Genomic DNA, 12,981 nt, shown 5'->3' on the forward strand with positions numbered 1-12,981 from the left:
TTATCTTTACATAAAACATAATTTCCAGTATTTTAAACTTCAGAGTAAAATTATTCAATTTCCTAAAATTTCTGACATGTTTTTAATAACCAAAATAAAATAATTAATAAAAATCTACTTTTATACTTTTTTCTTTTGTTCAATCGGGTCTTGTTTAAGAGATCAATTCAGATGTTTCTTTTCTTTAAAATCTAAAAACATATGTCAAACTTGGATACTTACTACTTGCAGTTCCATGGTGACAAATGACTGACAGAAGATCATAGGTAACAATTTGAGCTGGACTATCTTTAGCAAGAAATGGCTGAAGATCCAGGCCTTCCAGTGGAAATGAAACATGGGTACTAATTTTGGTGGAAAACATCAGTTCATGTCTGAATCTTTTAAGATGGATGCACAAAATCTTTTTAAAAGAGAAACATAGGATTATTTAAAATTCTACTGTTTCATATGCTGCATAAAAGAGTCTATTAAATATACATATTGTCAAGATTAAACATTACCCTGCAATTCTGATAACCTGATTCCAGAGACGTTAAAATGTGGAAATGATGAAACATGGTACTTGCTAAGTTCATAGCTACTGGCTTCTCCAATTTTACACTTTATGCCTGCAAGACCCTACAGTATCTGATTAAACGGTGTTCAACACAGTTTTACTGCTAAGGGCACTTTACTTGGTGTGCAACTCAATATTTAAAAAATGGATAATCTTAATAGGGTATACACAGCCACTGGTCAATAGAACCATTCCATTCTTCGACCAAAGCTAAAGAATTTACTACACTGTGTTATATTAATACCTTACCTATCACATAAAATAAATTAAATTGTGATAAAGCCCATACCTCAGGAAACTTTTGTACTTTACAAAACTTTACTCCATTCCTCAATCTAAGGGGTGAAAAGAGAAAACCAATTTTAATAAACCTGTTTCCCATACAAATCTACAAAACCTTTAGTATTTTCAAATATACAGCAAAATCTTTTAGAAAATGCAGAAATAAAGGTATCAGACTAAAAATGCTTACTACTGAATTATACACTACCAATTAAAAAAATACTAATAAAACACTGGAACCCCTTATTGTAAAAAAATTATTTAAATTAAGACATCAGTAATAAAAATTTAGAGTTGTATAATTCTTTGATGAAAATTTTCTACTATCTATGGCCTGGCTATGCCTTTATAACATTCAGGTATCACGTAAAACTGGGTAAAATGAAATCCCAATTTTATAGAATTGGTTGGTCAGGTCAATATATTACAACCTTTATTCCTAAATGTGAAAACAAATAACTTAAAATAGAGAGGTTATTATTAATAATAAAAAAAAATTTTTTTTCGGCCACACCACGTGGCTTGTAGGATCTTAGTTCCCCAACCAGTGATGGAACCTGGGCCCTCGGCAGTGAAAGTGCAGAGTCCTAACCACTGGACTGCCAGGGAATTCCCAATAATCAATATTAATTTATACTTGACAGATCTCTACTCTGGATTCTGGGGTAGATGCAAGTTCTTTTCCATCTTCACTATTATCTTTTTCCTAGTTGGCACTGTTTTTCCAAGAAAGATTCCCCCTCTGGGCCAACTCAGTCTTCAGCTATCAGCTGTGGCTTCAAGGACAAACTGATAATAAATACTTTCCAATTCACTAGAGGTGTACTTTTTTCTAGAAAGTGCAAAGCAGCTTTTCTTCCTTATTGACCTAACAATATACTATTCCTTTTTGTAATGAAGAAGACCAACAGCTGCAGATCAACATTTCCCTGGGTTTTTGACAAAAGCCAGAAGTTTGTATTATGAAGACTCTATTAATAGATCTTATTCGGAGGCCATTATTTTTCTACCAGAGAGACTCAGAAAAATTTTCCCGTTCACTCTACCTCAGACATATTTGCTTTCAATTCTCCATTTACTTTTCTTTTCTAACTCATCAACAAGAAGCCTTAAAAGCCTAAACTTATTACAAGATAGAAAAAGGCAGCTAGTAGTAGATATAAAGAAATAAAATCATACTTTTCTTAACTGTCTTCTTTATTCGGCCCTCATACAGCAGGTAACATTAGAGATGGTATAACCTTTCTGAATTTTACACAAACTTGAAACTATGTACCTTTATAGTCACTTTCACTTCCTAAATCTAGCCTGTTAAGGTGGTAAGCCAGAAAAGAATATTGTGTTATTTATGATGACAGAATTAACCTATGTAATAAAAATATATGTTATATATCCTAGTATATATTTACAACATATTTGGAAAATGTTTTATGCAAAATTACATACTTATTTTATATCTTAAAATACACTGTCACATCTTAGCTAAGCCGATTAAATTTGTTAAATTTTTAACCTCAGATTTGTTTTGCAGAACAACCAGTCATTTTTTACTAGGACAAAGCTTACTGGCCTTTATATTTTTCTAAATAAAACGGAAAATTAACCCTACATGCCCAATTCAAATTACCAAGAAAAATACCATTTAAAGTACAAAACATGCAATTGAAAGCATTGCCAATGACACTTACTTTTTGCATTTTTCACAACTGTACATATTGTCACCTGAAAACAGAACAGATCTGGTTATTCCTCTCAAACTAAAAGCAAGTTATTTTCTTTTGGTTCTGCAATTCTTTGAGCTTGCAATGCTGAACCAGTAGAACAGTAACACAAGGCTCACATTTTTTAGTCTCTGCTCGAGTCAGCACGTTTACCACACCTACAACACCCTTTACCTGCTCTTTTTTCAACCTTGAAGGCGTATCTCAAATAACATCCTGTACACTTATTAACTCAACAAAATTTACTGACTGCTTGTTATATGTCCAAGCAAGGTGCTGGACACACAAAAATAGTGAAGGCTTGGATCTTAAATACTATGGAGAAATTCAGACTAATCCAGATATACAAGTAAGTTTTTTATATTTTGGTTGAATTTTCTCTTTTTTCAATCCCAGAGGAGATTTTAGACACTTCATATACCGTATTGTCTAGTACTATAGGAATTTGTATCAATTATTTCAGGATATTATTTATAGTGTTTATGTTGTCATGGTAGATACTGGCACTATGGCAATATGGGCAAGTACTATTTGAGCTGCCTCAGAATTCAGCTTTGGGCTTCCCTGGTGGCGCAGTGGTTAAGTATCCGCCCGCCAATGCAGCGGACACTGGTTCGAGCCCTGGTCCAGGAAGATCCCACATGCCGCAGAGCAACTAAGCCCGTGCGCCACAACTACTGAGCCTGCATGCACTCTAGAGCCCGCAAGCCACAACTACTGAGTGCACATGCCACAACTGCTGAAGCTCGCACGCCTACAGCCCGTGCTCCGCAACAAGAGAAGACACCGCAGTGAGAAGCCCGCACACCGCAAAGAAGAGCAACCCCCTCTCGACGCAACTAGAGAAAGCCCACACACAGCAAGGAAGACCCAACACAGCCAAAAATAAATTTAAAAAAAAACTCAGCTTTTATGAATACATTCTATATTTTGTCTCACTAGTATTTTAGATCACTCACAACAGTTTAGCCATAGATGAAAACTATTTCGTATTTCTTACCTTTTAGTTCATCTCTGGCGAAGAAGGCAGCAAGACAATCTTGCAAGGTTACTATTGGACCCCAAAACCAGCTAGGGACACATGAGACAACAAACCTGAAACATTATTGATAGAAAAAAGAAAGGAAATGTTCTGCCAGTACAGCAGAAACAGCAGTTTTAACAATCAACTAATACAAAGAAAACACATACATACCTCTTCACATATTCCATGAAAAAAGCTATCCACCCTTGTGGAGCATATGCTTCGCCACATGATCCTGCTTTGACTATAGATGTTGGATGACTTGATGAATGCAGCTTAGCAAGGTCTTCCTTGCCAGGAATCGGCAAGGACAGATCTTGAAAGGTCTCGAGGGTTACAGACACCTAAAATTGTTTTGTGTTTTAACAATGGGATGAAAATAATCCAGCACAAACATTTGAGGATAGATTTTAGACGGCAAAGATCAAAGCAAATTATAATAAGAAAAAAACAAAAAAGCAAACTGCTTTTTATATAGTAAAAAAAGCTAAAATAGTAATAACGAAAGCAAAATTGCTTTGTACCAGGTGCTGTTCTAAATTTAATCTTCACATAAACCTTATGAGGTAACTACTAACATCCCCATTAGTCAAGGACATTGCAGTAAAGAGAAGTATCTCACACACAGCCACTGTAGCCTGAGTTCCAGACTGTTAAGCACTACTACATTTATTTTTGAAAATGACCTCTAGTGATAGTTTTTAAATATAGCTTAAAAAACAAGATGTGAAACCTAAACAGCTGAAAACATTTCAGGATAATTCCATTTAAATATCTGGTACCAAAATAGCCTACATTAAGATAACCCTATTGAAAACCCTTAGATTTGACTTAATTCTAACACAATAACTGAAAACTTACTTTGGGGTTTTTTTTGTTTTTTTTTTTGAGATAGTTCATTTTACATTCATCTTAATTATATTCATCACTGCACTGAAGTAAAACTGTTCTTAAGAAAACCTCTAGGAAACTCAGGAATTTAGAGGTATTATTAAAAATCTCATGATGATTTTAATTCACGCTCTTGTTGATGAACCTGATACTACTTTTATTATCTGAATCCAAACTTAACATGGGAAAATATTTATAAGCCATACAACCAAGTGGAGAAGATACATACATAGCCCTGTGCCTGTGAATAACAACAGTTTCCTACTAATTTCATCAGCCTTGGGAGAATATGCAAGTGTTACAAATTCTCGTTGCTGAGCAACATATCTCCTTTGTATGTGACCAGAGATGAAGAACTGAGTTAATTCTTCCTGCTAAATGCATGCCTGTTCAGTGACAGGTCAAGACCCATCCTTAAATCAGTATGTTACTATTGCTTCCAAAAAACAAGTTCTACTCCTAGAATCAATTTATATTTCTTCAAACACAAGAAATACATGTATAATCATCAACAACAAGGAAAAGACATTAAACTTTCACACCATTTTGTCAGGTTTTTTTTTTTTAAAAAGAGCATTTGACAGAAATTTCCTGTGTATTATACTTCTTTCATACTCACCCTATCACAAGTCAGACACTGCACTGAACTAATGATTGTTCCATCAAATATGTCTGAAATAACACTCCGGTATTTCTTGTGCTGTTTTTTTCTCTTTGGAGATGATGCAGACTGAGCTAGGATTGAAAAACAAGCATAGAAATTTTTTTAGAAATCAAAGTAGTTCCTTTAGCATTTTTTTCTGAAATCTTTTAACAGCAAAATTACTATGCTGAAGAAATTTGTCAAAATACCATTCAAAAGCATTACCTAAAGAAAACACACACACACACACACACACACACACACACACACACACACACACACACAAACCTCAAAGAGAAACCATGATGAAATAGAAAGTATTCAGCTTCCCATCTTGACTTCAACCAGAATAGTTTTGCTTTTACTTATTTGTTTTGCTCCCAAGTAAGGCTTTATTTGAAGAAAGGATTCTATTAAGCTTTGAGAGTTCTTTATATATTTTATATACAAGTCCTTTGTCAGCTATGCAATTTGCAAATATTTTCTTCCAATCTTATCTTTTCATTCTCTTAATGGTGTCTTTTGCCAAGAAAGATTTTAATTTTTTTTCTTTTACGGATCATGCTTTTGATGTCTTTGATGTTTTTAAAGAATTCTAACACAAGGTCATGAAAACTCGTATAAGAGTTTTACAGTTTTACATTTTATAATACTGGAACTCTCATACATAGCTGGTCGGAAAGCAAAATGATACAGCCACTCCGAAAAACAATTTCATACAACATTAAGCATAAAACTAACATAAAACCCAATAACCCCACATCCAGGTGTTTACCCTAAACAAATGAAAATTTATGTTCATACAGAAACCAGTACATAAATGTTTATAGCAACATTATTCATAATTGCCAAAAACTGGAAACAAATTCAAGTATTTGTCAGTGAATGAATAAACAGTAGTACAGTCACACAATGAAATACTACTCAGTAATAAAAAAGAACTATTCAGACCTGCGACATGACTGTATCTCAGATTCATTACGCTAAGTGAAAGCAGCCTGTTTCAAAAGACTACGTCTGTATGATTCTCTTTATATGACATTCTGCAAAAGGAAAAACAATAGGAATAGAGAACAGATTCACAGGGCTGGGGCTTTGGGAGGAGTAGTGGGAGGGTCTGGTAGTATAAGGGAATTCTTTGGGGTACTGGAGCTGTTCTATATTCCGTTTGTGGTGATGGTAACAATCTGTGCACATGTTGAAACTCAGACCCCTACACCAAAAGAGTGAATTCTGTTGTATGTAAATTTGTGCCACACACACACAAAAATTTTAAATCATGGTTGTGTAAAACTATGCTGTCAATTTAAAAAGCTTGAATAATATTTCATAATTAACACTTTAAACTATCAAAGCAAAGGAACCTAAATAACTGAAACTTCTACCTTTTTTGTGTGTGGGTGCCAATCCTGGCCACAAAGTGCCTGATTTCGGAGGGCTTGCTGATAAACGTGGGTTAACACCTTCACTTGATGGGAGGGTCTGTGATGTAGACAGCTCATTCAAATGGACATCAGTAATATATTCTGTAATATTTAAAATTTGTATTATTACATTAAACAGTAAAATTATTCCACCTGTCAAATAAAGCTTTCTTCATCTGAGATTTTGAACACAACTCACATTAATAAATGTCAGGTAAAACACCTGATAGACATTAGGCTTGCTAAGCAAACTAACAGTGATTTTCCCCCTAGGAATCTAATTAACGTTTATAACACATTACTGTTGTAGGCAATTCAGAAACTGTGCAAATATAAGTGTGGAAATATAAAGCCAAAGAGGATCATATTTGTCCTAACTTAGTATTTAAAAAACAAAAGCAATTTAGGGCAGTTTTTTAGAAAGCTTTAAAACTATATGGGAGAAAAAGAGATTATCCTCCCAAACTGACATAGTAAGCAAAATCTAACAAGAAATTTAGGCATAAAGTAATTATAAATTATTTTACTCTGTTATAAAAGGAAATAAAACCCTCTGTCAGAAAAAAACACCTTTTTTGGAATTAAATTATGAATCAAGAAAATATAAGCTCTATGAGAGCTATCTTGATTTGCTGTTGGATTCCTAGTACATAACATATATTCCAGGGCAAGGGACTGCTCAAAAAGTATTTGAGTGAACAAAAGAGAATTGTACATAACAGACCCTGAAACAGAATGATTTCAGGGATTTTTCCAGATAATGCAAAATAAATGACTTTTATTACTTTCACAGAGGCATTTCTCATTATCCCAACCATGACTAAAAGCAGACTGCATAATATTGGGGGAAGAAAGAGGAGGAGACTCGCTCTAGCCTTTCAGAAGGGAATAAAGTTAATATCATCTAGGTCAGGGATTGGCAAATGATTCCTGTAACAGACCAGATAGTAAATATTTTAGGTTTTGCATGTCATATACGGTCTTTGTCACATTTTTCAATCAGAAAATGTAAAACCTCAGATCCCTGATCCAGGTCATCAATTAGTTACTAATTGTAAGAATAAACTTGCTATGGAGCAATAAAGAACCAGTAGGTCAAGTAATCAGGCTTAATCAGGCTTTTGATGAGGAAAGGCTAAACAGCAGACGGCTAAGTCTTTCAATACTGAAATTTCACATATCTATTGACTAAACAACTTCTAACCACATCTAAACTTCTAAACATAACATCAGTATAATCAAGGAGCCTAACACGTTTTCCTGACTAGAAGGCATTTATGCACCGCACATGGGTGAACCACAAGTATTCCTGTGGTTAAGGAAATATCCTTCTCCTCCAGAAAAAATGTGGGGTTCAAAAACGTAAGTAAATTGTTTAGTAGTTCCTACTCTTCAGTAATTACAAAAGATAAATTTTTTATGTTCCTTGTCTGCCACTTATTTTAAGGTCAGAGAATCTGAACCTCTGATGGTTTAATTTGATGTGCTTTGGAGAATTAAATACCACATTAAGCTAACACAAGTTAACCCTAGAAGAAATAAATGTAAAATGCAAAGCAACCTAGCTCAACTATCTTTCATTTGGCCACTTGCTCTTTCCCACAGGAACAATGACATGTATAATGGTATAATCTATCGTAACAGGGTTCATTATAGTTAATTAAACTCCTATGCCAAACATACACCAAGTATTTCATAGCTGATATGACTCCAATGACAGCAATCTAAATCTAACAGTCTACAATTTGGATTATTTTGCTATTTTGCAGATCTCAACTGAATCTGCTTTAAATAGCATTAACTTAACACTCACATGCAAATAGTACTAAACTCTACTAGTCAGAAAGCCCAAAAGTAACATCTATTTAATACCCTCTTTCTTTCAATTAGTATGGTTGAACTATAATGTCATATACTACACACAAAATATTAAGCTAAAGCTATTAATTATTCTATTTCATTTTTATTATGCTAAATATAAACTGTGAACATTAACACGTAAATTAGAAATGTATTCTAAAGTCACATGTCAGGCTAATTCCGCTCTCCCCCAAATCAGAAAATGGTAAAATTACAAATATCATCTTAAATATAAACATATCTTGGGGCTTCCCTGGTGGCGCAGTGGTTGAGAGTCTACCTGCCGATGCAGGGGACATGGGTTTGTGCCCTGGTCCGGGAAGATCCCACATGCCGCGGAGTGGCTGGGCCCCTGAGCCATGGCCGCTGAGCCTGCGCGTCCAGAGCCTGTGCTCCGCAACGGGAGAGGCCACAACAGTGAGAGGCCCGCGTACCACCCACACACACACACACACCCACACACCCACACAAAATTATATATATATATGTATATGTATATATATGTGTGTATATATATATATATATATAAAAACACATCTTGCACCCTTTGTCTAAAAATGAAACACTATCATTTGAAAATTATAAAAATTGTCACCTGAAGCTCTGCTGTGTATTTGCACTTTGACAGTTTCCTGATTGTTCAAGTCAACTGTTTCAGACACAGAGTCTCTATCTAATTCTCCTTCAGAATTCACTTTATTAATCTTATTGCACATCTTCTCTTTTTGCCAATCTTTTGACATTTCTGAATTGTTTTCATCATCCTGAATTAACATTGTTGTTTCATTATTATCTTCAGAAAAGCTTCTAGACCCATTTTCATTTTCGGCTTTATCACTGCTGCTACAAGATTCACAAGACTGAAAATCTGCATCTGACTGGCTCTTGTCTTCCTCCATGGTCTCCTCAGTCATTATAGTTTGAGGATCCTCTTCTACTTCCATGACCTGTTCTTTCAGTTCTTCATGAAGCAGATCCATTAAACATCGAAGGAATTCTTGAGCATCCTAATATATAAGCAACATAGATATTACCATTTCATTAAAAAATACATGTATGTAGAAATGAGAAAATATACAAAATGTGGTTAGCAACTGATTTCTAAATGTGTAGCATTATACTAAGGAAATACAACTTTGTAGACATAAGGCACTGGAGGGATAGGAAGCACTAAGTTCTAAAAAGTTATGTAAATAAAACAAAAGTAATTAAAAAACTGAACATGTATTTCAATTAAAACTAAAAAAAACAATAAACAACAGCAACAAAAAACTGAAGATGATCTGGAGGTCAGCTTTAGTACTGCTGCTATTTTAAAAAACTTGAGTAAGGATTTGCCTCATCTGACAATAACAATTGAGAGAGCTATCCTAAATTCAAGTATAAGTTTGGCTTAAAACTAAAGCTTTATCCAATTTTGCACTATATCTCAAAAATCCTTGATCAACCTAGAATGTTTATTGAAAATACAAATTCGTAGGCCCCAACTTATGTCTACCAAGTCTCTGTGATCCAGGAATTTGCAACAGAAAAAGTTAACAGAGAACAGGTATTGTTTTGAAAAAGAAACACATGTGAGGACCAGGTATTAACATGAAAAAACATTATATAAAGTACAATAATTGAAACTGCCATTGGTGTCAATCCAAAAAATTACAGGTCGATGAAACAGATTAGAAAGCCCAGAAACAGACCTTATTATACATTAATGTAAGCATCAAATTAATAAAGAAGAAACTTTTAAAACCAGATAAGAAAATTCTTAAATCTGTACTTTCGTACAATTTGTTAGCTGTTTGTGAAAAATTAAATTTGGATTATATTGTAATGTGAAATAAATGACACATGTCTAAAGAACTTTTTTTAATTAAATCAGAAAATACAGGTAAAATTTATCTCTGGATGTGGAACTTTTCAAAGCTAAAAGCGCTAGAATATACTGACATATTTAAACACCCCCAAATTTAAAATTTCTAGAAAAATATGAAATTAAGAGAAAAGTGGAAAAATGTAAGCCAAAAATATGATATGGGGTTATTATTCTTAGAATAGTAAATGAGTATATAATAGCATAATGCATAATAGCATTCTGCAAATGTATTAAAGATTAATATTATGAATAAAGAGCAATAAAGACGTACCTGCTGAGAATACCCCCGAAATGTTGGATTTACAGTTTTAATTCCTTGAAACAGATTAGTAGGCACAACAAATCCTGGCCTGAGGAAGAGAACAGTTTTAGGAAGAAATCTGTGATTTTTAGTTTTTATTTTAGAAATGAGCAATCAGGGACTTCCCTGATGGTCCAGTGGTTGAAAATCCACCTTCCAATGCAGGGGACACAGGTTTGATCCCTGGTCAGGGAACTAAGATCCCACATGCCGTGGGGCAACTAAGCCCACGCTCCAAAACTAAGGAGCCCACGTGCCACAACTAAAGAGCCCGCATGCTGCAACTACAGAGCCCAAGTGCTCTGGAGCCCATGCAACACAACTAAAGAGTCTGTGTGGTACAACTACTGAGCCCGCACACTCTGGAGCCTGTGTGTCACAACTAGAGAGAAGCCTCCGTGAGCAATAAAGACCCGACACAGCCAAAAATAAATAATAATAATTTAAAAAAGAAACGAACAATCAAAAATTCAAAGAGTTAAACTGAAAAGTATTTGTGTTTCAAAAAATCATCCAAGGGCTTCCCTGGTGGCGCAGTGGTTGAGAGTCTGCCTGCCGATGCAGGGGACACGGATTCGTGCCCTGGTCTGGGAAGATCCCACATGCCACGGAGCAGCTAAGCCCGTGAACCACGGCTGCTGAGCCTACGCGTCCAGAGCCTGTGCTCCGCAACGGGAGAGGCCACAACAGTGAGAGGCCCGCGTACTGCAAAAAAAAATAAAAAGAATCATTCAAAACTGCCCAATACTGGGACTTCCCTGGTGGTCCAGTGGCTGAGACTCTGCACTCCCAATGCAGGGGACCCAGGTTTGATCCCTGGTCAGGGAACTAGATCCCACATGCCCCAACTAAGAACCAGCACAGCCAAATAAACAAAATAAATAAACATTTTTTTAAAAAAGAGGGCGTGTGTGGTGGTGGTGGGACAAATTGGGAGATTGGGGTTGACATATATACACTAATATGTATAAAATAGATAACTAATAAGAACCTGCTGTATAAAAAAATAAAATGAAATTTAAAAATACAGGGACTTCCCTGGTGGCACAGTGGTTAAAGAATCTGCCTGTCAATACAGGGGACACGGGTTTGAGCCCTGGTCCGGGAAGATCCCACATGCTGCGGAGCAACTAAGCCCATGCGCCACAACTACTGAGCCTGCACTCTACAGCCCACGAGCCACAACTACTGATGCCCGCGCGCCTAAAGCCTGTGCTTCGCAACAAGAGGAGCCACCACAACGAGAAGCCAGTGCACCACAACAAAGAGTAGCCCCTGCTCACCACAACTAGAGAAAGCCCGCGCACAGCAATGAAGACCCAACATAGCCAAAAATAAATAAATTGATGAATTAATTTTTAAAAAAAGAAAAAAAGATTGCCCCTTCATTTAAAAAAGAAAACAGTGAGAAAAAAAAGAGAACAAAAGCAAACAAAAAAATTGCCTAATATTATGCTTCACAGGTTCATCAAAATAGCTTATTTTTTATATTTAAGCTACGTAATTTATTGTTCTCCTCCCTAATGAAATGATTATGCTCTACTATATGATTTTTCAAAAAACACTTCTAATTACTTAAAATAATATTTTAATTACTTAAAATTCCTGGGATAAGTATATCTAGTACACTATCTAAATAAAAATTTTAAACCAGCCATCAAATACTCATGAAAACAAAAATGAAAAGTAAACCAGATGCAAGATTTAATCACTTAAAATTCTGTACTATAACACTTCTGAAGTTTAGTAAACTTCCAAGAATATTAAGTTTATAGTTGCAGGGCAAAGAAGCTTAAACATAGCAGTTAAGGGTTAGTTCTAGCTATGCAGTAAGGAACTTAGAAACGTTAGAACCCTTGGCAGCAACGGGTAATACCCAATAGGGATAAATGACGAGAGAATTCTGTCTCTTGAATATTAGAAATGTGAATGATATATAACTTCACATCCCAAAATAATTCATTAAAACAATCTTTTCCTAGCATACTGAAATGACAGTAATAACAAATTTTTAACTCAAGAGATACTCTTTAGTAGGGAGTCAAATATCTCAAAGAAAACTGAAGCACTTAAGAATATAAGTACATGAAAGCTTTGGTGATTGTTTTCTTAGAAGAAAGGCTGGGCAGTTCTTAGGAACCATTAAATGCAACTTTCTGAATAGTTCTAATATAAAATATTACAGCAAACAATTATTTTTCTAATGCTACACTTAGAATAAATAAAGATAAGCAGAAAAATAAACATTCATATATGCCTCTATGGTCTGATTTTAGCACTGTGAGAATGCCTACTCCTGAATTAAAAATCAAAAGTGTCAGTAACAGCAGCTTTAATAGTTCAACATTTTATCTCCAGTCCAGATATTTCATTTGGATGTTCACTTTCAAATATAACATGCTCAAA

The 12,981-nt window shown here is 35.0% G+C and overlaps 1 protein-coding gene across 3 annotated transcripts in view; it reads right to left on the reverse strand.

Annotated features, from left to right (window-relative positions):
• USP33 (ubiquitin specific peptidase 33) overlaps positions 1-12,981 on the reverse strand; it is a 71,023-nt gene that overhangs the window by 17,013 nt on the left and 41,029 nt on the right. For 2 of the 3 annotated variants that reach the window (XR_004351478.1, XM_032643501.1), the window contains exons 9-17: positions 10,546-10,624; positions 9,000-9,411; positions 6,506-6,646; positions 5,097-5,212; positions 3,758-3,930; positions 3,563-3,633; positions 2,530-2,563; positions 849-894; positions 223-403 (exon numbers count right to left, since the gene is read on the reverse strand). Coding sequence is in view for 2 of the 3 variants with exons in the window: in XM_032643501.1 (XP_032499392.1) it covers positions 223-403; positions 849-894; positions 2,530-2,563; positions 3,563-3,633; positions 3,758-3,930; positions 5,097-5,212; positions 6,506-6,646; positions 9,000-9,411; positions 10,546-10,624 (1,253 nt within the window). In the remaining variant the exon portion in view is untranslated. Of the gene's footprint in view, positions 1-222; positions 404-848; positions 895-2,529; positions 2,564-3,562; positions 3,658-3,757; positions 3,931-5,096; positions 5,213-6,505; positions 6,647-8,999; positions 9,412-10,545; positions 10,625-12,981 lie in introns of all 3 variants that reach the window. The other variant, XM_032643493.1, reaches the window with a different exon arrangement.

Source organism: Phocoena sinus, chromosome 1 (assembly GCF_008692025.1).
Source record: "Phocoena sinus isolate mPhoSin1 chromosome 1, mPhoSin1.pri, whole genome shotgun sequence".
NCBI lineage: Eukaryota > Metazoa > Chordata > Mammalia > Artiodactyla > Phocoenidae > Phocoena > Phocoena sinus.